Genomic DNA, 27,943 nt, shown 5'->3' with positions numbered 1-27,943 from the left:
AAACTAACTGCACCATTGGAATCAGCATGGTCGAAAACCTTGTACAGGAAAATTACCCTGATTTGCACAAGGAAATAACCTTTTTGTGTAAATTTTCTAGATTTAGCTGTGCTGACATTCATTTATTTTTGCCGAGTCAGTTTGTGAATAGGTGCCCCCAAACCATACAAAGGAAAAAAAAAATACTTTACTAAAAAATTAAGTCCAAAATAACAATATATTTAGTTGGATATCTTGCTAAGATCACTCTCAAAGTTCAATTGAAATTTGCTGTCAGCCTATATCAATTGACCTGCAATGCAGCTAATTAATTAAGCAATTGCTGCATTAAAAATTGATACAATTAGGAGATCAAATACAATGCAAAATTAACCCAGATTAGAACATTTAAGAATAGTAATGATATGGTTGATATTCACTTTCCCTTGTCTAACTGTAAAACTTATTTTGACAGGTTTTTTTCTGGTTATTTGGTCTCTAATTTCAGTTGACAGAGATTTCAGAAAATATATTAAGGGCACCGGTAGGGGAAAAAAAATTCCCCAAGGTCAAGATCTATCTAGGTAGTTCTTTCACAGAAGAAAATGTTAGTATGGCATGTCAATTTTCAGAAAAAAAAATTGTGCCAATTGAAAGTCGCAATTTTGCCACTATGATTGGTTAAATAAGACCTATTATGGACCCAGATCAAAAGGTCAAAAGAGGTTAGCCTCAGGTTTGTATACATTGATTTGCCAGAGGTGTTCCCTAGCCAAGCAATCAAATCGTTTTTTTTATTCTCCTCTTAAATTCGTCTTTGTGCATTGTGCCATGAGAGCAAGACTTTCGCTCTGCCCTTTTATCCTTAGTCTACCGATTTCGGCTTATTGCAAGAAAGTGGTAAGTGTCTAACCTCTGTTGTCCTTTTTACCTGGGGCCACAAAGTGTGATTTTTGTGCAGTTCCGAATCGAAGTTGGACTGAAGTTGATAAAAGCTTAAGATACGAGGCGGTCCCCTCGCCCCGTCAGCAAAAAAAGATATTTTTCCCTTTGCTCCTTTCTAAGTAGTGACATAAAAATTTGGCCCACAGCAAGAAAATTAACTTTTGAACTAAGACGGATATATTTTTTTTCAATAGTAATAATTTGTCCTTGATTCCCCCACCTTGAAAACAAAGAAAATAACTTTTTGGCATTTGTAGTACTGATGTGTCTCCCGTTTTTTTCGTTTTGTTTTTCACCAGCGCTAGCGGGCTATAAGAACATGATAAAAAGATATTTAATGACTCATTTAAAAGGAAATTACTACATCTAGTTGCTTTCATAAGTAAGCAGAAATAATTTTTAGAGTAAAACTAATTTTACACTAAAAACTACACATTTGATGCATGATGATGCGGCCAACTCTTAGTATTTGACAAAATAATAGAACACAATTTTTCTTAAGGTTGCTTCTCTTTGGTATGACACCATATTTGATGGAATTGCCTGCTTTACTCCCATGGTTCGTCTTTTGATAATCCAAAATGAGATAAAGCCTTAGGCTTTTTCCTGTGGTTTATAGTCCGGATTGCAGCGGTAACTAACCTAGTAAGAGACGATCACGTCAAAAACTAAGAAATATAACAACTCATAAGTCCTGAAAATAGAGTCAGATCAAAACAGTACAAAGTACACTATTAGAACCACAATGCCAGAAACACTTTCACAAGACACTTACGTTTCCTTGGCCTTAATAAAGAGGAAAATATATTGGCTTGAAAAATATTAAAAGTGAATGCAACCACGACATTCTGCATAGACAACATCTTTTTTTCCTCAGGTAGCGGAGCACTGGACCATCGTAGTAAGCTGTTTAATGGCTCATTTTAAAGGAAATTGCCACATCTATTGACTTTTTTATTCATTTTTTTTAATATAATAAATTTTTTTACGAAAATTATAGTTATGACCGAACTTTATTACATAGCAATTAGTTATATAGAATGTGTTATTTTTAACATTAAAACAGCACGTCTATAGAATTATATTAATTGGATCTGGGTTGCAGCGGTAGCTAGCAACCTTGTATTACATGAAGGATCTATATAGTTCATTATAAATGGGGCCTATTTAATTTTCATCAGATATAGCTGAAACCTAGTAAAGAACAAATTATGGCACATAGTAATTAAAGTTAAGATAATAAAAGCATATTTTGCTCTTTAGCTAGTTCTAGTAAGGAGCGATAGCTTCATAACACTGAATGCTGGCATTATAAACAGCCTATATGCAACATAAACAGTAGGATAGAAAAGTATAGCTGACCAAAAACTGAGCAACATAAATTATGTCAGTTTCTTCTGTATTTTCAAGGGTTATGTATTCACAAAAATGTACGCTAGAATTTTCTCTTTTTACGCTAAAGTTTAGTTCATATTTAGGATAATTCTCATTCTTCCTACATCTTGCTTACAAAAATGCAGTTTTTCGCAAAAAATTGTTTTTTGTTAATTCCAAAAGGCAATACAGCATAGCAATTTCCTTTAAAATGAACAAATAAACATGTCTCTATTATGTTCCAGTACCCCGCTAACAGTGGAACAAATACGAAAAAAAAAATGCTTTCGATGCAGAGTATCGTGGTTTCAGCCACTTTCCTTGTTTTTCAAGCCAATAGACTTTCCTCGCTGTTCAAGACAAAGATCACCGATGTGTCTTAATTTGTTTGTTTTCCTTTTAGATAGAAGAATGTGTAGTGTGCTCCGACAAGAAGGCTTCTGTGCTTTTCCGTCCATGTGGTCATATGTGTGCTTGCCAAAGCTGTTCCTCCATCATGAAAAAATGTGTTCAATGTAGAATGCCAATTGACAAATCTATACTGGTGTCACTAAATGCACCTGAGCCAGGTAATTCTCCTCTCCATAAAAATTCGGTTTATCATATACTTTTTTCAGCTTTATATTCCGCTGAAAGTGAACTAACATCTAATTGGTAATGCATTTGAAATGAAACCGTCCCAGTTTCTTCCATTTGGGGGAAGGGGGCTCATGTGCTCCCTAGATATTTTGCCCTCCCCCTCCCCTAATTATTTTTAAAATAATTTTTTGGAAGATGTTTTTATTGTAAATATACTTTTTTTGTATTTCCTTCTAAAAATTTAAAAAAACGACAAATCCCCCCTTCCTGTATTTAAATAAACAATTTTGCCCCTCACCCCATTTTCGTGAATTGACGCCACTGAAGCTTCCATTGATAGTATTAATCTACTATATAAGAACATCTGAAAATCCAAATAAACTAGAAAAGGAGCAGAAATAAAAAAATAAATCAGTCTAGTTTTTCTTTAAAAATTCTTCAACTTTTTAAGCTTATTTGTATGTATTTAACATAATATCTTTTTTGTTTCAAAAAATCAACAACCACAGAAGATTCGGTCTCGGGTTGAATCAAGTTCGAGAAGGTAATTGCGAGATGAATGGTTCAAATTTACATCCCGATATTGAATTGCTTGCTACTGCTACTATGATTTTCTCACTAATTCACCTGCCCCCTCCCCAAAAAGTATCTTTCTTGTCAAAATTGATATACTAAAAATTAAAAAAGGCTAAAAATGCAAATTCGGCAATTTTTGCTTGTGAGAAGTATTTTGAAAATAAAACTATCTCTTTAAAAGAAATTTTTATTTGCAATTGCTATGAAAGGAAACTACATAAAGTGTTAAGAGAAGAACAGTGTGGTTTTAGAAAGCGCAGAGGATGTGTCGACCAAATTTTTACTTTTAGATTAATAATTGAGAAGTGCCTGATTCCTCAGACTTCTTTAGTCCTTAGCTTTATAGGTTACAAGAAAGGGTTTGATTCAGCCGATAAAAGAGCTTTAGCAAAAGTCCCATTCTTGTTTGGTATACAAGATAAATGCTGTGTACGAGAATAACATTGCTGGGGTTCAGGTAGGAAAGGAGGTTAGTAGCTGGTTTCGTATTGAATCAGGAGTTAAGCAGGGTTCGCTCTATCCCATTTATATGGATAATCTTGACGGAGTTTTTCCTAAGGAACGCGGCAAAGGCTATGGGAGGGTATGGAATCAAATAGGAAAGTAAAACTCTCCTAGACTAAGATTGTGCTGATGATTTAAACGTCCTAGATGAAAATGTTTGCAAAATAAATGATTTTTTAGACATTTTAAGAGAACTCGGGGTACAAGAATAGCAGAATTAATGTCAAGAAGTCGCTTAGACTGGGAACAAGTGAAGGTGAGATAGTTCAAGTAGATAGGTTCGCTTACCTAGGTAGTACTATTAGTAAAGCTGGTGGATGCATTGAATATGCTAAAATTTTAATAGCCAAGGCCCAGGGTGTTTTTTCACAGTTGAAAAAAGTTTGGAAGAATAGGAAAATAAGTCTTCGAACCAAGATTAGAATATTTGGATGCTACCGTGATAAAAACGGGGAAGTGCGGTTCTGAAATGTCGGCGTTCCGAAAGACGTAGAATTTCTTAGATGTTTTCAAGAGGAACTACCTACAGATTATTTTGGGTACCCACCTGACTCTGACTCACCATATTTTAAACGGTAACCTGTGGGAAAATGTGGTTATATCCCTTTTTCTAAGGCTATAATAAGAGAAAGGTTGAGATGGCTAAGATTCGATCTGCAAATGAAGGATGACAGATTGCCCAAGATCGTCCTTTTGGGCCAACCATCTAGGGCCAAACGGAAAGTAGGTCGTTGCCGAGTTGGGTAGGAAGAGATCGCAAGGGAGGATTTAAGGGAAATCTCGGGAGGGCGTAAAGAGGTGGGCTTTAAATAGATTGGGATACAGTAGGAGCGTGTTTAGCTGTGTTAGCTTCAGGCGGCTTGGTGCTGCAGTTAGTTGTTTGTAGCAGTAGTTATTCGTCATTTGATCTTATATATCTTATTTATTTTTATTTATAAGAATAAATTACATTAAGAATAACTTATGTTGCTTCAAAAAAAATTATCGTTGGGAATTGGACCTTCTTGTCCTGTTTTAAAGACAGCCCACACCCAACTTCAGGGCCTGCTAATTTACTTCTGATTAATTTATTTAATAATGAGTTAAATGATTACAATTTTCATATTTATGAATGATCTATTTAACAAAAATAAAACTTTGACTTAAAGTTGAGAAGTGTGTAAGGGTCAAAACCTGATAAAAATAAAGGTTCCAAATGTGTGGTCTTGTAATTGAAAACTCTATTTTAAAGAAGAACTCCTATTAACATTACTTCTAGCCATGTAAATGTCGCTTAAATGCAGTAAGTTCAAGAAAGAAAAAAAGCTCAAGAAAGGTCTGGTCGAGGATGACGTCTGCGCCATGTAGGCTAATTTAATCATTTTAGGGTCCCATAAGGTCATAGCGCGGACCTGATCGTGACCATAGCTAATCGAAACAACATGAGCATATAAGAAGGTTAAAATACCATACTAGGCCCGTTTTTTTTTTATCCTTAAGGAAGACGCATTATCAGTAAAATGTAGCCTGTAGTGGCTCCATTACATTGGTATTGCGTCTCTCCTTAGAGTACCAAGGACATTAAAACGGACACATTGTTATCTTGTGGACCCATATTAGGTCTATTTATCTCGGATATCCACGATTTTTGTATTAATTGTTTTAATATTATGAGTTTTTTAGAGCAGTACTCCATTTTTGTCAGTGTTGTCACATTGAAAATAAATAAGCAAAACCAATGAATTAAGCATGGCGACGCGTTTTATCCATGCAAATTCAAACATTAACAAATTGTGGATTCCCCAAAGACAACTACTACTTCAAAGGAAAGCTACACTTTCTTAAGCTATTTGGTGCCGTATCAACCTTACTTACGGCTGATTTTCCATACACTTTTCTTTTTCTTCTTATTTGTTACCCGCTGTAACCAACAACTGCATAATGAGGTCTTTTTCATTGAAAACTCCCAATTTTGTCCTAATACTTTAAAATATATATGGTTGTGTAAGTTCCCTCAGAACAACTTCAAATAATCAGTCAACAAATTCAAGATATCAGTCAATCTTCTCTGCGGTACCTCATGCTTTGAACTACTAAGGTCTTAGGTCTTACTCTTGTAATTATATAAACAGACTTTAAGCTCATCAGTGAACTAAGTTTTCTCAGTTTTTTTGTCGTTTTTCACTTAATGCCTGGGAAGTAATAAGTTTGAAAAAATCACTGCTAAGGTCATTTCCTATTGGCCTGAGTAGAGAAAAAAAAGTTAAATAAGTAATGCTTAGTAGTCTAATAAGGAAAAAGTGGCCTATTTCTATGCCACGCAAGGTTCTTGATCCATTTTTTTTCTTTTTCAGTGGCTTCTCCGGAGCCTCGTTGTAATCTTTCAAATCTGAGCCGTATTCCACCGAATTCTATGCAAAGTATGCCACTGTCTTCCGCTGGAGAGGTTCGTCAAGTTTTGATGAATAATGGCTGCCGTGATGTAAATAATCCGGAATTTGTGAAACTGCAACAACAACTGCAAGATATTAAAGAACAGGTGAGCCCTACTTCCTCTTCGTTTTCAATTCAAATTTAAGTTTTTTAAATTCAATTTTATACTGTCTCTTCTGTACCGTTAAGATGGGCAATATTACGCAGGAAAAAGGCGGCAGACAAAAAGCTAATACCAACAAGGAGCACTGATGGATTTAAACGGTGAATTGCTGGTGATATTTTGAGATAAATTATGGAGTTACAGATTGTATACGGAACGAGAACCAAACGAATTAAAAGAAAAGAAAGAGAACTGTCATTTTATCGTCAACAAAATCTGAAACCCCTGAAAAAAAGATTTGGCATGCTTCGTGATGTTTTTGTAGCTCCGAATGTTCAAAGTTTGCTTTGAACATAGCTGAATTTAATAAGCATGTCACAGTTTTACCAAGAAAAAACAACATGATATTTCTGGATCGACCCCCCCCTCCCGCGCCGGATTCTCAAGGTTTTTTCTCTATTTCTTATGTCTTCCATATTACTTGCCTATTATTATTTTTTTGAAAATCTGCCGCCTACCTCAAAACAGATATGCGTACTAACAATGTTTAAGACGATACGGAAGGATACATTTTCGGAATATTAGACATGTTCAAACAAAATCATACGGAATGTATTGCAGGCTAAAAAAGCTTTGTTAGTCGGCTGCCTGCTTGGTACATACGCTAGGTTCTACCAGCTAGGGTGTAGATTATCTTATCGTATATCAGGGGAAATCGCCCTAAACTATCCTGGACAAAGTGAAACATTTTGGCAAAAAAGATAATTTTTTTTTTTTTACATTTCCGAGCCTCAGTTTGACTAAATTGAACGTAAAAAGTTTTCCTGATAAAATGAGTAGGTAAAGTTTCATAAACGCATCTGCTTCTTCTATTTCACAGCAGGCGGGCTTTTCAGTAGTTACTATTTAACCCTTTTCCTTTTGCTTCACTCTGTGGGCTACAGAGCTACTGGCTTGGTTGCCTCTTATTTATTAGATATTTTCAGATATCTTTCAGTAGATCTTTCGACTCAAGGAGTTCAAATATAAGATGATAGATGTCGATTTGTATGCTCTGTATGCAGGTATAGTTGGTTAGGCTCTTGGCTGATAGTGAGATTTTGTGGTGTTTGAAGCATTTGAACAGTTTACAAAGCAAGGTATGTTGTGCAGACGTCAGCATATTACATTCAAATAGGCAGTGGTCAATTGTTTCATTATTCATATTACAATACCTGCAAAGAGGGGGGAGGGGAACTGAACCACTTGAATTAGGAAACTGGTACGAGAATGCAAGAAAATTTAGTCCATTTGTTCCAGAACGAATTCTATGATAAATTTTAGAAAAATACTTATTGGGAAAGGGGGAAAGATTAGGATTATTCTTATTAAACATAATATCTGATAGTCTCCATTGGTAAATATCTCTAATGGGGATTGGTCTCCCACTTGGCTGGTCAATATTTATAGCTTTTTTTGCTATTTCATCAACCTGATGATTACCACTTATACCAGAGTGCCTAGGAATATTCTGAAGATAAGTTCGTATGCCACTTGAAGCAAGATTATCTATAATACTAAGACAATGATAAGTGTCAATATCCAACTTATACTGAGGACCTGAAGACAGCAACTCAAGGCTTGACAAAGAGTCAGCATAAACTATATTATTATTTGAATTAGCAATGAAAGGTTTGTTATTCATAAGGTGCTCTAATGCCATGATTATGGTATTTAACTCTGCAGACATTATAGATACATTATTATGCAATCTCTCACCCATTGCAATGTTGAGGTGAGGAAGGAAAGCACCACTTGCTACCTTCTAATTCATTTTGGACCCGTCAACAAAGATTTGGAAATGGTTTTTATAAGTAATTGTATTAATTTCAGCAAATTTTTTCTGGACAAAAGCAATGGGGGTTAAATCTTTATTCCACTTTGAGAAATCAGTATTTATTATGGGGACGCATACCAAATGATTCCTTAATTTCATATGTTTCTTCCTTAGTATGTATAAGTAGACCGTATGTATCAGATATCTTATCAATTTGTTTGTTTTTTTCCAGACGATGTGTCCTGTTTGTCTGGACAGACTGAAGAATATGATATTTTTATGTGGACACGGAGCATGTCAAATGTGTGGCGATAGGATGAGCGAATGCCCCATATGTAGAAAATCTGTGGAAAAAAGGATCCTATTATATTGATACAGTTCTCTCCCCAATAAGTATGCTAGACATCACAGAAGTTGACTCTTTTCCTCTCTCCTAATTTTAGTGTTTTAGACTGGTTCTCGGAAGTCCAAACAATTCTCACAATAAACCCCCAACTCTTGACTTATTTTGCATTGCTTATAATGAATTTGGGCAGTGCCCCCTCCCGAAATCTCTATATTTTTACAATTTGTCCTATAAATTGCTATTATTTTCAATATAATACTTTTTTTTTACATAAGCCTCTACTCTCTATGGTGCTCCTCATCTCCGCCTAAAAAAAAACAACAAAAAAAACAATTAGTTTCTATAATATTTATAATTTTATCATTCATCCACTTAAGCTTTTTGGCTGCCACTCATTTTTTCGGATTTCTGAATCCTCCGGGGTTTCCATGGATGCAATTAAATATGTATCGCGTTTTCAGCTTATATATATATAATAGTTAACTGCAGATCACTGAACAGACAGACATACACTTGAATAGCCTAAAACCCTCCGAAAATGATGTCAGGTTTAGACGAAAATTCCACCATTGGAATCACCATTCAGAAGCATTGCAGTCCCCGATCTTGAGTAAGTGTCCCACTATTGGGCACTGAAACATCATACATGGATGTTTAAGGGCAAATTTGAAAGCTGTTTATATATCATACATTTTGAAATTAACATAATATTAAAACATAATGTCATATAGAAAGATAAAATCGCTCTTTTGTCTGCCTTTCTTCTGCTTATAGCTAAACTATTCAAGGTAGAAACGTAAAAATATACGCAGAACAATTTTGGAACCATGAGCATGAATAAATACTACAAAACAACAGGAAATGTGACATCATGGTTTCAAGCATACGAATGTTGAGGACCGCGAGTCCGTTATTTGCCAGGGCCAAGCTACTGACCCTAGGGAGCAAAGCAAGCGGAGGGAGACGACGCGAGGATATGTTTAGAGAGATGTCTCTGGCCTCCGACCGCCCAATCTATTATTTTATGTGGAAGTTCAGCAAATAACCCCTCAATTATCTTACTGACAGTTCGGGCTGCGATCTTCTGAATTACAGGATTCATTATGGCTGAAACATGTAATTAATCAATGGCAACATTGTTTTTTTTAGTAGGTAGCATCTCTGTTATCTTCATCATAGAAATGAAATGAATGGCCACATCCAGAGGTGGCGAAGCAATTTAGAAAGATAGCGTGATAGAGTGCACCTTCATAAATAATTCTATTCATTATTTGTAAATTAATAGCGGTTAATAATTGAACAGTTTGGTAGGATTATTCAATCAAGAATCTCTTATTGAGAATATGGCGTTTTATTTTATTGAATTTATCCTTAATTGATTGTATTCTTTATAACCTTAGAGTGTATATTTACTTTAATTTAGTTTGTTTATTTCAAATATTAATGCAATCAAATAAAGTGTTATTATATAAAATTTTGGTCTTGGCAGATCTATGAACAGAAAAGAAGAAACCGTTTGTTATTTGACAAAATGCTTTGCCATCAGAAGAACTAAATTATTACATGATTAACTGAGCATTTTATCAGTAGCGGAGGACAAGAGAGAGAAGCTAGTAAAGAACGAACCTATAAAGAACGAATAAAGAACGAATCCTAGCCAACTATAACTGAAAATTTAAAAATGCGTTATGGAAGAAACTTTCGAAATAAGGAAGAATCGCTAAACGCTATATGAAGCTGATTTACAAATGGCAACTATTATCTCGATTAATTAAAAGGTAAGATTTATTGGGTAGACTAATTTATGGAAATTTCGAAAATAGCCTAAAACCCCTCGAAAATGATGTCAGGTCGAAACGAAAAGTGCACCATTGGAATCCCATTCAGAAGCATTTCAGTCCCCGATCTTGAGCAAGTCTCCCACTAGTGGGGCACTGAAACATCATAGAGAGATGTTTAAGGCCATATTTGAAAGCTGTTTCTTATATATACATACTTTTTGAAAATAACATATTATTAAAGCATAATGACCTTTTTGTCAAAAACTGCATCTTTATATACAAGATGATGTAATTAACCTTAAAAAACATTACCTTTAAGTTAAAGTTAAATAAATAAAGAACTTGAAACTTTATTGTGTCCAGTTTTAATGAATAATAGCAAAGTAGAAATTTCTTAAATGAAAATAAGAATTCATCTGTTACTGAAATACTGGACCCAAAGTTCAAGTTATATTTTGGCTAAGTATTGATTCATCGAAGCTAAAACGTCACCTAACCTTGCTATTTTATGCTTGCTCGGAATATCAACAGGTTCGTAACGATCAGACTCGATTATCAAGTGAGTCGTTGGAAATATTTATGTGGTTCAAATGTTAAGGTTCATGTGGCGAAGAGTTGTAATGTGGAGCACTTTAGGAACGATAGCTCCAAGAAGGGGATCTTATGTTCCTTCCAAAAGGACACTCAACCGATTTATATGGTTATTAATTTAAAACACTTTTTCCACAAAACATGTCTTTCAAAGAAAAGTAAAGACCACTATTTAGCCGAAAATGAGCAGAAAGAAAGTCAAATAATCTTCTAAGCGTAAAAGTACCAAAAATCACTATCAATAAATAAATGAAACCAAAAACGAACAGAAATTACAAAAAATAGCCGAGTCAAACTCAAAACGAGCAGAAATTAACATGAATAGGGCTGATAACCTCCATGCCTTCTCAGGACCAGAACATAATTCGCGCTTTACTGAAAAAAAAACAACAACAAAAAAACACACAACCGTGGATTGTCAGTTTAATTGACAAATACTGATATTTATTCCTTAAAGTTTTGATAATTTTTATTTATGAAAGTAAAAAAAGTGAAAACATTCCAAGTGTTTTTCGTTTTCAGTAAAGCACAAATAGTGATATGGTGTTGCGAAGATACAGGGGTTATAAACCCTAATAGTGCTAATTTTTGCTCGTTTTGGGTTTTACTGAATTATTTATTGTTATCTCTATTCTTTTTTACTGTCAATTACCTATTCATTGTTGTTTGTGGTAGTTTTACGCTTGGAAGATTATTTGACTTTATTTGTGCTCAGTTTTGGCTAAATAGAGCTCTTTACTTTTCTTTGAAAAACTTGTTTTGTGGAAAGTTTTTTTTAATTAATTTCTGATCGTTTTTTATTATAATTTCTGTACGTTTTGAGTTTCATTTATTTATTGATAGTGGTTTGTGGTAGTTTTACGCTTGGAAGATTATTTGACTTTATTTTTGACTTTTTCATGAAATTTTTTTTTCTTTCAGTTTTTTTTTCTATAAGAATCCATTGTTGGGTTGATATTTATATGCTGGAGAAACCTTTTCTACAATTTTTAATCCTGACACAAACATTTTTTTTTTTTATTTTATACTTAAAAGTTACAACTTAATCCCCCAGTTGTTCTTGATATATTGCTGAGGTGTCTTATTGACAACCATAAATACAATGCCTTTTGATTTACTTTGAAAGCATAATGGACCAATTGCAATCCCAAACTTTGGGAGGTAGACATGCCCATTATCCCTAAAGGCATAGTTGCTGGACCGTTCTATTATGCTTAACCAAATGGTTGTCTCAAAATTTTAACTGGATACGTTTGGAAAATCAATGGGCTTGAGAGAAAGGCTTCTTGCCTTCCAATCTCTTTTTACTCTTAAAAAGGCAACTAAACCTTTTAATTTTGAAACGAATTAGCTCCTTTACAAGTTACAATGATATTTCTAGTAATTATAAAGCGGTGCTACCTATGATATTACTTAAATGCTTTTTTAAAAACCTGCACGCATACAATTTTTTCGTTAATTGAAACTTCTCCTAAAGGTTCTATAAACGTTTCACCTTAATACCCTTGTACTTAAAAGTTTCAACAAAATACGACGTGGCGGGGGGGGGGGGAGGGGGTTACGTTGCTGCAGGTTGACATTTAAAGAAAGACTCAAAAGCCATTCTAAGATATTTTAATTGTATAAGATAGTTTAATAGCTTTTTTTGTCAAAGTTTTTTTTTATCAGAGAACTTAAATGTTTTTGTGCCTTTTTATCATATATGCAAAACTGCTATTAACAAAATATCTATTTTGCGTTCATTTTCCCGTTGTAGACTCAAAAGCCATTCTTCTAAAGTTAAAGTAAATTTAAATAAACTAGGCCAGAACTCTTCATTTCGAGCTTTAAACTATTAAATAAAAAGAACAAGTTTTTTCAACTGAAAGTAAGGAGCAACATTAAAACTTAAACGAACAGGAATTATTACGTATATAAAGTGGGTTGCCCCCTCTTCACTACCTCACTCTTTACGCTAAAGGTTTTTAGTACTTTTAAAAAAGCGTCTTATTGTTCTAATTAAACGGCCCTTGTGAAGAATTGGGACATAATTCAAACTTTAGCGTAAAGAGCGAGGTGTTGTGGAGGGGGCAACCCCCTTTATATACGTAATAATTTCTGTTCGTTTTAAGTTTTAATGTTGCTCCTTACTTTCAGATGAAAAAACTTGTTTTTTTTTAAATATCATATCGTTTTTTAAATAATGCCAGCAAATATGGCCCAACCTCCACGGAGAAACCCCCTTCACACGGAAATATCCTCTAGACAATTCAATCCCGGTGAAAATTTAACTTGGACAATTACCCTTAACCACTCCGCGTGCAAAATTGAGACGGAAAAGAGAAAACAAGAAATATATAAAGAATGTTGTATAAGAATTCTGGCAAATGCCCCCAGTGTATAATTTCCCCTGAAAAGTTCACTCCCTGGAAACTTCCCTCCCCATAGAAAATTTCCCCGTTGAAAAAACCCCAGCAGAAATTTTGTCTAACTACACTGAACAAAATGGTTATTCAAAATTTTGATTAGACGTGCTTTGGGAATTGATGGGCGTGGGGGAGGGGGGGGGGGCTTGTTGCCCTCCAATCACTTATGACTAATAAGAAGGGCACTAGCCCTTTAAGTTTCCAATCGAACGAAACTTTTTCGAAATTTCAATGACAACAAATGACCATCTCAAATTTCTATCAGATGAATTTCGGGAAAGCTCAAGGTGTGGGGGGGGGGATCAAGCCTCCAATCACTCTGAATCGTAAAAAGGACACTAGGAATTCTAATTACCAATCCAATGAGACCTTCCGAAGTTTATACGATCACCCTTTCTATATAAACCTTATATGCCCCCAGCGCATAACTTACAACCCTGACGCCTGTGGGGGGGGAGGGGGTGTCGTCCTCAAAGACACAATTTCTGGACCTTTCAATTACGTTGAACAAAATGGCCATCCAAAAATTTTGATAGGATGTATTTGGGGAAATGGTGGGTGTGGGAGGGTTATTTGCCCTCCAATCACTTTCGACTATTAAAAAGGACACTAACCCTTTCAATTTCCAATCGAATGTGCCCTTTTCGAAGTTTCTAAGACAACTAATGGCCATCTTAAAATTTCTATCAGATCCATTTCGGCAAAATACGAGGTGTTGGGGGGGGGGGGCATCCACCCTCCGATCATTCTGAATCTTAAGGGCACTAGAACTTCTGATTACCAATCCAATGAGCCCCCTCCATAGTTTATACGATCATATTTCTATATATATCTTATATGCCCCCAGGGCATAACTTAAAACCCTAAGGGCAGTGGGGGAGGGGTTGTCATCCTCAAAGACATAATTTCCTGACCTTTTAACTACGCTGAACAAAACAGCTATCTCAAAATTTTGATTGGACGTGTTTGGGGAAATGGTGGGGAGGGGTGTTAGTGGCCCTCCAATCACATTTGACTACTAAAAAGGGCACTAGCCCTTTCAATTTACAATCGAATGAGCCTTTTTCGAAGTTTCTACGATAACTTCTTCAATACGAAGTGTCCTAGTCTAAAACCAAAAAAAAAAAAAAAAATATATTGTGTCCACATCGCTCTTTACTTAGGCAGCGATATTGCGCTGCCTATGATACGCATTTCAAAGACGAGCGGCATACTATCATTACCATTAGCGGCTCAATTTTGACCCATGTAAAAAAATATAGATCCTAAAAGTCAATAATTTATTACAAATTATGCTCAGAACTTGAATAGACAATGTACTTCGGTTGGTATTTTTTCTCTGCCTTTGAGATCTTCCAGCTCTATAGCAACAACCGATCCTACAACTTCTCCTTGCAGTCGTTGCACTAACTCACACGAGGCCTTTAGACTACCTAAAAAAAAATATATATATACTTAATTATGACAGCAATTGACGGTTAGTCTGGAGGCGGACCAATGGCTTGATAATATCTTTTTCATAGTCAAGGCGACAACGTTTTGTAAAAAGCAACACGTCTCCCATGTTTTTTTGCTTCTTGTTTAGCCTCATCGTGCAGAATAGACGGTTGTACAAAGTTGGGGAAGGGATAATTTTCTCGCAAATTTTGGATCCTAGTGTAAATTGAAGGATAGAAATTAATAAGCTAAAAAAAAGGTAAAGTATAAGGCATTGGACTTTACAGTCCCTACCGGCGGTACTGATTTCTGTTTCTTGGCCCTTCAGCCAGGAAGTGCAATGTTGGGGGCTAACCATCCTGTGCTTTCGCACACTCTTTCTTTTTACCTTCCCAGGATTTCTCCAGGTACCCATTTAGAGCTGACCCCACACCCTTCCTGTTTACCTTCCCCAGATTTCTCCAGATACCCATTTAGAGAAACCAATAAGAGGGCAGCCTGACAACCCACATGCCCTCAGATAATCCCCTACGACATCGAATCCTAATTTCAAGACAATAGATTCAATCAGAATAGTTTAAAAGTATAAATAATATGCTTCCAGGGGAAACATGACACGTGTAGTCCCCGAGGCAAGGGCTCTAAATGACACAAATAGCATATCTACAACAATGACTTCATAGATAGATTCTAGAGAAAGGTAGACATGTTACCCCCTGTTGAAGTTAGTCGTGCAAGAGCTTTCAATCTATATAAGTGAAGGGCCGAAGGTGAGATTCTAACCCAGGTGAGCTCCATCTCCTACCTTCTTCTATTGATGGACATAATACATAATTTCGAGCATTCAGTAAAGATTCCATACATTTTTAAAAGCTAATTTTAAAATATGTTTTTTAATTCTCCCCTTAAACTTTTGTAATACAAGGAACGGGTGCTAGAGACATGTATTTTTTTTTTTTTTTTTTTTTTTTTTTTTTTTTTTTTTTTTTATTATAGCTATTTCACCTCCTTCTGCAATCATAGGTTCACTTTTAGTTATTTATTCAGGATACCCTTCCACAATTAAAAATATCTTTAATGAAAAATATTTCATTGTCCATGTATTTTTGTGAAGTTATTTCAAATCCCTGAAATAATTACCCTATTTTAATCTGGATTTTGATTTGACGTAAACGGTAGAAATGGTAGTTATTTGGGGGTTTATGAAATACTGAAAATCCATTATTCACAAGGTGACTCAAAATATCCAAAAATAATAACTTATTTCCTTTTTCAACGGTGAAAACTTATCCCGCCCTCTCCCAGGTTATTAATCTATGTATATAAATTCGAATGTAGGTCTGTCCTGTATGCATTACTACACTATTCATCCGATAGCCAAGAAGCTTTAGGAGGTTGTTGAGTACAGTCTTACGAAGGTTTTAGGTATAATATCCGTTGCCCCTCCCCCCCAAGGCTCTTAATACTTATTGCGCTCAATTAAATTAGAAACACATGAACACTTGTCAGTTGATTCTGTTCACATTATTCCCATTTTCTGGATATTAATTATCCAACAACGCCCGACGGGTGAGTTACTAATCCCAATCTTTCAAATAATCTCAAATTAAAAAATACAATGGCTATTTTACATGTGTAGAGAACTTTTTAAAGATCATTTGTTTTTAAAAGTTTTATTTTAAGTTATAATCTACAATTTGGAATTATTTTACATTTGTCAATGGGAGCACTGATTGTGCTTAAAAGAGAAGGAGCATAAAACAAAAGCACACTTTATAAAGTCACTTATCATAATATGGTATTTCTATCAAAACTTGATTACCTCCAGTAGCCAACAGATCATCAACTATTAAGACTTTTTGTCCAGGTAATATACTATCCTTTTGAATTTCAAAGGTGTCCTGAAATGACAATAATAATCAGGTATTTCTATTATCCTTGAGCCCTATATCCCATCAGAACTTCTTTTTTTCTTCAAATACCCATACAGATCGTGTAATTAATTATTTAATGCATTGTATCCCAATGCATTAAAGCATCAAAAAACTACTCTCTCTCTCAGAAGGATCAGAATCATTTATTTCGAAACAGTTTTCGTAGTATTTAATAATAATAAAAAAAAAACTCCCGAACTAAATGGCGCTGTCTCTTTTACAAAAATAATAATAATAATAATTTATATATAACCCCCTAATAAACACAGGAGAAAAGCAGAGTACAAAGAAAAAAGAAAAGAAAAAAGAAAGGAAAAAAGACCAATACAGAACTAAAAAAACTACAAAAGAACGAAAAGACGGATGAGCCCGTGGTGCGGCCCGAGCTTGCCAGGGGCTGACTTTAGTAACTTAACGTGAAGTAACTCAAGCTTATTTGTCACATCAGATGCGCTATAATTATGAATCAGTTTTCGGTCCCGAGTACGTGTAGGCAAATAAAAAAGGAACTTAAGATATCGAAAGTAATACGAGCACAGGCGCCTAACATCCTGGCAATTTAGCAGAATAATAACGTAGAGCTGTCCGTTAAATTTTTTCCCTATTTGTCACAATTTTAGAATATCCAACCTGAATCTTTTTTCTAGAATCATCCACAAGCTTATTAGTCCTATGATATTTTACTAAAGGCACTAGCAAAAAAAACAACACAAATAAATTTTTAAACCGGTTAGTTCTTCAAGATACTGGCACTAACTCATTCTTCTTCCGGGTTTTAAGTAATGACTTTGGAGCAGGGTGTAGAAGATGTCAGAGCTTGGAGCTAGCAAGAAGAAATTACCCGGAACCTATCATCAACAGAACAGGTAGCGCTCTCTAAGGGTTTTAATCTTTGAAGAGTCAAAAGCAGACTTGTAACCAACAAGTTTTTATCAGTTTCCACATTTATCATTTAGATTTTCCATAATATGAATCTGAGGCTTTTGTTGATCTGGAAACTATTTGAAATCCATTCTGTTTTTATTCTGCTTAAAGATCATGGTAAGAATGTTAAAAATAGCTTGGTAAGAATGGGGCATAGCTTTGGTTTTATCACTGTCAAGCGCAGATAGGTCGTCAACGTATTTGAATGGGTCATCCATTTTGCCCATGACATAACTACCGTAACGAAAAGTAGAACAGCCAATTTGGTGCCATGGAACCAGTTTAAACATTACTTCCATATTATTGCAGTTGATGGTCCACAATCAGTTGTGAAGATTATCCTTATTGGAGAACACTACTACTACTGACAACTAACTGCAGTACTAAGCCGCCTGGGGCCAACGCAGCTATGCACGCTCCTCCTCCATCCCAATCTACTCACAACCTCCTTCTTTACATCCTCCCAAGAAGATCCTATTTCCTTAAAATCTTTCATTACAACACCCTCCCATCCCATTAGGGGACGACCTGTTTTTCGATTGGCCCAAGATGGTTGGCCGACAAGGACCATCTTTGGCAATCAGTCATCCTTCATTCCAGAACTTATTCTAGCCATTTCAACCTTTTCCTCATTATAGCCATAGAAAATAGGATTTAACCACACTTTTCTTACAGCTCCCTGTTTGAAAATGGTAGTATTGGTGAATGGGGGTTACGATAGGAGAAACCCCGCGGAAATTAAGATTGGGGAAGAAATGCCCTTCTTTATCTCCAATATGGAGATCTTAAAATTTGCCCTATTGGAGAATACCAACATCTCACAGGTGAATATCCTAAGGTCCCAAAATGTCGTCCAGACAGACAATGCCCTTTTTCCTACACGTATGGGGAAAAAGTTGCAGGCAAAAGAGCACTTGGGCTTATACACATATGTTAAAAAGAATTCCTTTTTCTAATTGCGTTAACGATACAGCAGCAAATTGAAAAACCGACGACACTACAATATTTCAAAAAAAAAAGAAGCAAATACAGTTTGTTAGTTATAATGCACTACAGACAGGCCTGGATTTACCAATAGGCCCGGGCCTAGGGGGGGGGGGGGCGCAATAAATTAACACTGAGTGACTTTTTTTCTTAACAAAAAACGGGACTGATGTGATTTATCGTCTAAGTGCCATATTCAATCCTCCGCCGTGCTGCCTATTCACAGAAAAGTAAAAACAACATAAAACAACATAGGAATTTCGTGGTCACTTAAAAACTGTCAGATGTCTCCCAAGAATGGCAACTGAGAGTTCGGTATCACCTCTCTCTTTCATTATTTTTGGCTAATCAGTTGCGATCTGTTCAGTACTTCCACTATCTCCGAATTTTTTGGTATTTCCTCGAAAATCTCGCAAAAATGGAGCAGCAAAAACGCTTGCGCCTAGGACTGTCAAAGCTTTAAATCAGACCCTGACTACAGACAGCTCGTTATATTGCGCTTAAGATCAGAATATATCCCAGACTTTGGCCAACGTTCTTTCTGATTAGGACGCCCTGCGTTCAATTGGTGTAATCATTACATCAGGTATTCCAGCCACAAGGTTAATCCCTGAGGCTAGATGCTTCGGTCTTGCCTGGTCTTATTAAAGGATGTGTACCGTGCTAGGTTAGGTGAAGGAGATCTTCCACAGTTTTCCAGAGTACACATTAGAAGAATAAGAGAAACAAGGCTGACCACTAATGCAACGTTCTGGTATAAAGTAAACCACGTGCAAGTTTTTAATTTGCATATATAAAGAGAATACCTCATGCAATTACATAGCACATGGTCTAGGTTTTCCAGTTTTTCAAGAAATCGTGTTTTCAGAAAATTATCAAAAATACGAGAATAGATTTGAAAATTGATTTTAGAAGACTAAGTCACTTGCATTAGCAGTATATGAGGATGAAACAATGATACCTGACAGAGCCGATCGCTTCATTTATCTAGGTATCGTTATCCTTACCGATAACAGCGTTATCCTTATGCAGTGACAAAGTAAATTATTGAATAGCTGAGGTACTTTTTTGTGTGTTTTTTTTTTTTTGCAGGAACTTTTCTTAGAAGAATAGCAGAATAGTACTTAGAACTAATATTAGGAGATTAGAACCAGTGGTTAGGTATGGCAATGAAACATGGGCGCTCCTAAAGACCCAGGACCGTATGCTATATCTTTTAGAGGAAAACTCTCCTTATTGCACCTGATTTTCTCTTATTTTTCCCACCCGAATTTCAACACTGCACAGAAACCACCATCTTGTTGGTCAACATTGGTTTGTTTATATGATAAAATACTCCCCAAAGACGTGAAATCAGCACACTTTTGTAGAAAGAGGAAAATAGCAGTGTAAACTTGATTTTGGTCGATTTCTTAATGTGACAATATACAGGTTGTAAAGCTGGTTTTAGAGTTTACAACTGTCATTGGGAGAGATAGGACAATGTGATGGAAAGGATATACTTTCAATCATTAGTGATTGTGATAGAGCAGCTTATTGAAGAACTATTAACCGCAGAGCAAAACTAATTTTTGATCTGGAATCTATTCTGCATTGAAGGATAGAAAGTGATTTCCCCTAAAGACTCTGAAAATTCTGACAGGACCATTGGCTCTTGGTCGTATTAGTGTTCTTGCTCTGCTCACCGACCATGCAAGTCCAGTGACAACCAAAAATGGGAAGGATAAAAAGGTATTGATACGGTACCTCTAGGTTTTTCAGAAATATTATTTTTTTTATTATTTCGTTGAAATGCGATTTCAATTACAGGAATTTGATGGGGACTACCTGGCGAGTCTACAAGTATCAAATTTGTAGGGATTCGAAACTATGATATATACGTGAATATTCCAGAATCCTTCTTTTTTTTGGTCACGAAAACTACCCGCTTCCAGTAGGGCCTTTACCATGAGTTCGGAAATAAGCATGTAATTTGGAATATAGAACGATGGTGAGGTAGCTAGAAAATAAACATGCCTTTCAATGCTGTGTCCAAACATAACAACAATTTTCTCTGAAAATTCCTCTCTGCATTCTATAAATCAAGCTTTCCGGGAAACGAAGGATTTGGGGTTATAGGCGAGGCGGCCTAAACCCTGAATCCAAAGTGAACTGAAAATTAAACCAAAACTAGGTTTTTGAAATTCCAGAATCTGGAAATTCCAGAAATTTCTTAAATTAATTTTCAGAGGAAATGATTCTCATATTCAGATAGAAGACTGAATTCTGAATCAAATGATATGTATTAGCTACCCTTGATAAAAACAAATTATTTTTTAATGTATATTATTCAGTCAATTGGGCTATAGGGTTGCACAGATACTGTCCAGCAGAAGTAGGATATAAACAAATCACTTCTTACTGCATATCCTGGTTCTATTGGCAGGGCTTCTGCATCCTACACTACACTGGTAACTAATCTGCACCTTTACGTTTTTGTGGGCTATACTTCTCTGGTTAATGGTTCGGGTTAAATAGCTTTTGATCCAGCACCAGAGGGATGTAGCCTGGAGAGATTCCACGGCATCTGTGCACTCTCTTTTCATGCTACCTAGATACCAGAAATCTTCCTGAATCTCTTTCAATTGGCAAAGCGAAATATTGATTAGGTTAGCTAGGTGGGTAACATTGGGTACAAGAAGATGTTTATACTCAATTTCCAAGATTCTTTAACAAAGGAACATACAGTATGAACCTCTTATTGATGAGACTCGAAAAAGATCACTAAGAATAGACTTTGGTTGTATCTTCTTCTTTCTCCCTATTAGAGATGAGCAATTTTGACCAACAAGAATGAGTAGTAATCAAAAACGAATAAGGTGCATTGTCTAGAGATAATTTTGAGTACTCATCTGAAAGACCATATCCCAAACATTAAGCTGTGCAACAGGTGTGGTTCGATCCCCTTTATAGAGTTATAATGAAAGAAGATTAATTGGGCCCATTTTTAAAGATGAAGGTCAAAATATTACTAAAAATTGTGCTTTTGGAATCCAGTTGGGGACGACGATAAGAAGGACATGCTCCAATGAAAAATGGAAAGATGCCATGGTAAAGATCCAAAGAAAGTTGGAACTTCTTAGAAGGGAGTAAAGGGGAAAGGTCTGAACAGGGTGGAGTGGAGGAGGAGTGTACGGAGGTTCGTTGGTCGAAAGCGATTTGGTGCTAAGATAATATATTCACGCTGCTATAATTTTAGACTTTTCACGATATTTTATCCAGGAGTTTGGGATGCAAAATTATTACATACTACTACAACTACTAACAACTCACTGCAGCACCAATCCGCCTGAAGCCAACACAGCTACACACGCTCCTCTTACATCCCAATCTATTCAAAGCCTCCCTCTTTATACCCTCCAAAGAAGTTCCTATTTCCCTTAAATCTTTCCTTACAACATCCTCCCACCGCATCCAGGGACGACCTGATTTTCAGTTGGCTAACAAGGGCAATCTTCGGTAATCTGTCATCCCTCATCCGCAGAACGTGTCACAGCGATCTCATCCTTTCTCTCATTATAGCCCTAGAAAGCGGGATTGAATAGCATTTTTCGTACAGCTTACGGCCATTCATTCGGGTACCCAAAGTAATCCGCAGGCAATTTCTCAGGAAAATATCTAGCAAATCCTCTTCCGTTTTTCGGAGCGCCCATGCTTCAGAACATTACGTGGCCACTGTCATCACTGTAGATTCCAATATTCTAACCTTGGTTCACAGACTTATCTTACTATTCTCACTTATCTTATTATCTTACTTATCTTACTATTTTTCCAAACTTTTTTTTAACTGTAAAAAAAAATCGGGGTCTTTGTTATTCTACTTTTAACATCTTCACTGCACCTACCGCCTTTACTAATAATACTGCCTAGGTAAATGAAGCTGTCCACTTGATCCATCTTTTCGTTACCCAGCATCACGTCTTCATCATCACTTATTCCTAGTCTTAACAACTTATTCTTCTCAAAATTAAATTTTCAAAAGCTATTCTTGCACGTTGAATTCTCTAAACTTCTAAAAATTCACTTATTTTGCAAATATTTTCACCTAGGAAGCTTAGATCATCAGTATACTCAAGTCTAGGAGAGTTTTACTTTGTCAATTAATTGCCTGTTCTCCCATTGCCTTTGCTGTGCCATTTAGGACAAAGTCCATCAAAATAATCCACATAAATGGGGATAGAACGCAACCCGGCTTAACCTCTGGTTTAACACGAAACCACGTACTAACCTCATTTCCTACCTTAACTGCAGCAATGTTATTCTCGTATGCACTAATTGTACTATTGTTATTTGCACTATGTATTTATTAATTGCATTATTGCAACATTGTCTCGTATGCACTAATGTTATTCTCGTATGCTCAAATGCACTAATCACTTTGATGCATTTATCTTGTACGTCATACAAGGATAGGACCTTCGCTAAAGTTCTTCTGTCAGCTGGATTAAACACTCGCTCATAATCAATAAAACTGAGGACTAAAGAGGTTTGATGACTCAGGCGCTTCTCAATTTTTAATCTAAAAGTGAAAATTTGGTCGAAATGTCCTTTACCCTTCCAAGACCACACTGTTCTTCTCTTAAAACTTGATATACACCCCCTTTAAGTCTAAAAATGAGAAATATGCCATTTAGTTTTATTGGACCAAGACAGAAAAGACAAATCTCACTTAAAGACTATCTAAAATTGCTAACACAACAAGCTGATAAATGCTGCGAGCAGGCGTAGTAGATGGCTTCATTAGAGTTCCTCTTTATCATATGATTCATATTTGTATATATTCTACATTGAATATAACAGGACTAGCTAAAAGAGATTTGAGTACAAAAGCAGCTTACACTTCTATATTCTAAAACATATGATACAGATTCCAATTCACCGGGAAGCTTTCCCGGCTTTCTAACTGGAACAAATCCGGCGCCAAATTCTAAAGCTAGGATGGGTCCAAATAAAAATCCTCGAGATTCTAAGCCAACAACTATGTCTACTTTGTCCCAGCCCTTTGCCTTAACAGCTTCCGAAAACTTTTTTGATAATTCACGTAAACAATCAGGATCTTTGAACCAGGAGAATACATCCCTAAATTAAAAAAAAAAATCAACACAATTAGTTCAACATAAGAATAACACATCAAAATACTGCAAGTTTGGCTTCCCAAAAAGTTGCTTCGGGACACTAAACACCTACAAAAAAAAACTTGACGTGATTATGCAGAATCCATAAAAATCAAAAGAGATGAATTCCAGCTTCCAGCCTCTTTCAAAAATTGAAGGTTGGTGTTCAAATACAGAGCAGTGACAAGATTATGATGAATATACCCTTCAGAAGCAAATCTGATTAACTCATTTTTTTTTTACATTTTTTTAAGGTTTTAGCATCAAAGTAATTAATTGACGTTAACTTTATACAGTTAAAAGAATATTAAGAATACTAACTTGACCAAGAGCATATTTTCTAAGAACAAGAAATTGTAATGAAAAATAAATGCATAGTAGAGTATTCTTCCTACTCAAGCCCATGATCGTTTTACGGTTTAATCTATCATCTTTATATTTAATGTGATTATTTATTTCAACTTCTATTCATTTTTGGCTTTCATTTATTCTTTGATAGTAATTTCTTGTCGTTTTAAATTTGAATTATTATAGTACTGTATTTCCGCTTGTCTTAAGCTTTAATATAACTGTTTACTTTTCTTTAAAAAACTTGTTTTTTTGGAATTTATTTTAAAATCAAATTTTTAAAAACACGCATCTGTAGGTCCTCTTAAAATGCAGATGGTCTTATGGTGCACTCCTCTCCTCCTACCTATATTTTTACCATACCAAAAAACTAATGATAATGGTAAATGAAAACTAGCAATTATAATTGTAAAAAACAACCCCTCCCTCTTTTCTATCCCCTTGGAATGTTATCTTATTTGAATGTACTTCAAACAATAAGTTAAAAATGACTATTGTTTAGAATTCGAACAAAAAATCATACAGATTAAGAGTTTATGCAATCACTTTCAACTTTAGCGAAGAACGGGAGGGGGTGGGGTATCTCAGGGCATTGCCTCGGGGTTAATCTGGAGTTCCAGATAACTTTCAAAATAAGTGTTTTGGTGTACCACAAAATAGTAAAATCGATTTTTCGGTTCAAGTTCAGGTAAAAAAAAAAAATTGAGGTCCAGGTAAACAGCAATTAACCCCATGAGGCCCTTATGATAGGAGTGGGGGAATCAAATAGGTAGGGGATCAACATTAAAAACCTGTAGATACGGCAAATGGCGTATCAAACGAAGAGAAAAATTATCTGACTCTAAATAATAAGTGTACTTTTTTCAATAAAGGTAATATTAAGAGGAAGTAGGAAAATAAGGGTGAAAATTTTCAAACTGTTAAAAATTTCCTGTTGGGCAGTTAATGGATGCATAATGCATCCAATCGCCCTTAAATTGTTTCTGTTGTAACTACTAGCATGAAGCTAGGACTAAGGAGGGTAGGGGCTGAAAACTATAGAAACCTCTATCTATTTCAACTGATTTTTAAAAGGACTATCAAAATGTTTAAAAGTCAAATATTGAGTTTGTAAGGTTTCGAACCTTTGTATTTTCTACTCTAGTCTTCTGTCGATTATAGCAGTATTAAAGGTTGGCGGGCAAGGGGGGCTGTATAAAGTGGGGAAGATTTTGGAAAATCGTACAAGTAGAGACAGATATACAAATATTCCAATAAATCAGAATTAAAAATTAAGCGTATGAGCAGTGTTACTAGCCTTGATTTTCTTTTAATTTTCCACTCTAAAAGGTTTTTAAGAGTAGTTTAAGGTATAGAGGCATGATTGCACTTTGTTTAGTTATTGAATATAAGCTCAAGCAAGATTTAATGGCAATTTAATCATCACAAGTTGGATAAAAATTAAATAAAAGAGTATGAGAAACTAATGGCTATTGAGAGAACCTTTAATTTCAATTCAAAGTTAATGCCATCAATGCAAGAAAAGCATTGCCATGAGTAACCAGAAACACTCACAACAAGCTCAAGTCTAGTTTAGGATATATTCAAATTTCTATTTTGATTGGACATTGGATTTAGCCAGAAACATTCTGAAAATTGACCTCAATTTTTTAGGCCTACAATTTTTTTTAATGACTCATTTAATTTTGAACTACTTCAATTGATTGAAGTTTTTTTGAGGCTGTATCAATATACGGAACATGTTTAGTTTCTGTAAGTGTACAAAAATATATCTTTTTGATATTTTAGCAAAAATAGTTCTTTTATATCTGGCCCTTTGTAAAGCAAAAGTAAAAAACGAGATAAAACAATGTATAGAGCTACTATTCTTTTGCAGATTCTTAGAATTAATTTTATCATTTTATTGGGCAGTGCTAGATAGTATTATTTTTTTTGTCTTAGAAAATAGCTCCTCATCAATCAATCATCTCTCATAAAATCTCGCATTTTCTTTGGATCAAATGGAATAGCACAGATAGAGATCAGACTTAGGAGAAAACAAGTATTTATTTCAAAACGAGAAAATTACATGCATACTTTTCAGCTGACTTTGGAACACATTTTAAGAACTAATTCGTGACAACCCTGTCAAAACACTAGAAGCAATTATTCCGTATTTTGTCTTCCAGAGAGCAGGCTACACACAGGGCAGATGATAGGGTGATTTCTCCCCTTATACCCCCCCCCCCTTCTCCCATACACTAAAATTTAGGCTTTTCGGCCCTATAAGATTGGTATGAACGCTTGTGAATATCTACTGCAAGTAACATGTTGCAAATACAAAAGGAGCAAAAGCAGCCCCTGTGCTGTTCTCTAAAACAATTAAGCAAACCAAAGGTAGAAATAAAGTTCATGGATGAATCCATACTAAATAAATAATGATAACAATCATGAATAATAACTATCAAAATTTTATATTTTTATATACAAATATTAAGGTGTTTAAATATGTTTTGATCTCCCATAGATACAAGGCAACATTTATAATTCCTGATGTGACACTACATCATCTAGTCACTTCAGGCATCCTTTATTGCATTGCCGGGGAATTATGATCAATCAATTGGCATAACATACATCAAATATAATCCTTTATAGAGGATCTCTGAGATAAACGATCAACCAAACATAATTTCTAATAAACATACCTAAAAAGTATTCCTTCTTTAGGGAAATCTTGATAAGATTTCAACTTTTCTTCTAGCAAGCCCATGACTTTTCTAGAATAAAAAAAAAAAAAAAAAAAACTTACAACAATTTCAAAGCAATAATTTATTTAAGAACAAAATTAAAACTTTTTGAGTTCAAGGGTTTGGTCAGACCTTTTTGTAGTGAGTTAATCAAATTCAATATTTGCCATAACTTGCACTTTCCCCATATTTTTTTTCTGTATTTTATTGAGGGGAAATACAATTTAACTGTTTAGAAAATTTTATACAAGAGTTTTGGTTATTGGAATAAAATGTAATTATGTTTTTACACAGTTGGATAATGATTTTTCTAATGTTATTTTTGTATGAAACACTGGAAGTAGAATTCGCCTAAATAATTCATTTTTTCCAAAACATAAATAAGCAGAAATTTACAAATGTCAGCGTTAATTACACTGAAGAAAAAAGGTAAACCCTTTTCAACAAAATGATTGAGATATTTGATTATAGTAGAGCTTTGTACACATTCAAAAATCAAGACAAAGTTTATCCATCACACAGAGTTTGTGGGCAATACTTTTTGAAATCTTTCATAAAAAAGAATCTTGAGCTGTCAGCATTTATAATTATTTAAAACACATGACCAATATTTTTCAATCTGAAATATTCCAGATTTTGGTGTGGCTCAGTTATTTAGAATCCGTCATCAGATATTTTCTTACCAGACAAGAAACTACATTATTCAAAAAATGTCTGTAGTCAACAACAATGAACTGAACCTGCCTTCTAAGTAAATTATTAAAAAAAAACCTTTTCCACAAAATAAGTTTAGAAAAGTAAAGAACTCCATTAAACCAAAAATGAGCAAAAATAAAATCAAATAATCTACCAAGCGTGAAACTACCAGAAATCAGCATCGATAAATAAATCAAACCCAAAACGAACAAAAATTACAATAAATAATCCAGTCAAACTCAAAACGAGCAGAAATTAACATGAGCAGGTCTCAAAACCCCCTTCCCCAATGCCTTCCCAAGGCCAGAACATAATTTGCACTTTACT

At 35.1% G+C, this 27,943-nt stretch overlaps 2 protein-coding genes across 8 annotated transcripts in view; one reads left to right on the top strand and one right to left on the bottom strand.

Moving 5' to 3' along the window:
- Positions 1 to 810: 810 nt before the first annotated feature.
- On the top strand, positions 811 to 10,081 carry LOC148946076 (E3 ubiquitin-protein ligase MIB1-like). Its single transcript, XM_089097595.1, has 4 exons — positions 811 to 879; positions 2,702 to 2,867; positions 6,291 to 6,475; positions 8,521 to 10,081. Exons 1-4 carry the CDS (start codon positions 811 to 813, stop codon positions 8,659 to 8,661), a joined length of 561 nt encoding a protein of 186 aa, XP_088953721.1. The 3' UTR covers positions 8,662 to 10,081.
- A 4,589-nt stretch (positions 10,082 to 14,670) lies between these two features.
- LOC148946075 (adenine phosphoribosyltransferase-like) overlaps positions 14,671 to 27,943 on the bottom strand; it is a 29,195-nt gene continuing 15,922 nt past the window's right edge. For all 7 annotated transcript variants that reach the window (XM_089098069.1, XM_089098067.1, XM_089098065.1 and 4 more), the window contains exons 2-5: positions 26,879 to 26,950; positions 23,568 to 23,808; positions 16,671 to 16,749; positions 14,671 to 14,844 (exon numbers count right to left, since the gene is read on the bottom strand). In XM_089098069.1, the coding sequence (XP_088954195.1) occupies positions 14,708 to 14,844; positions 16,671 to 16,749; positions 23,568 to 23,808; positions 26,879 to 26,943 (522 nt within the window). In that variant the 5' untranslated portion in view covers positions 26,944 to 26,950 and the 3' untranslated portion in view covers positions 14,671 to 14,707. The remainder of the gene's footprint in view (positions 14,845 to 16,670; positions 16,750 to 23,567; positions 23,809 to 26,878; positions 26,951 to 27,943) is intronic.

The sequence above is a fragment of the Artemia sp. Qi Xiang Cuo genome, chromosome 12 (genome assembly GCF_049724085.1).
Source record: "Artemia sp. Qi Xiang Cuo chromosome 12, ASM4972408v1, whole genome shotgun sequence".
Lineage (NCBI taxonomy): Eukaryota > Metazoa > Arthropoda > Branchiopoda > Anostraca > Artemiidae > Artemia > Artemia sp. Qi Xiang Cuo.
This window is presented reverse-complemented; position numbering and strand designations above follow the sequence as displayed.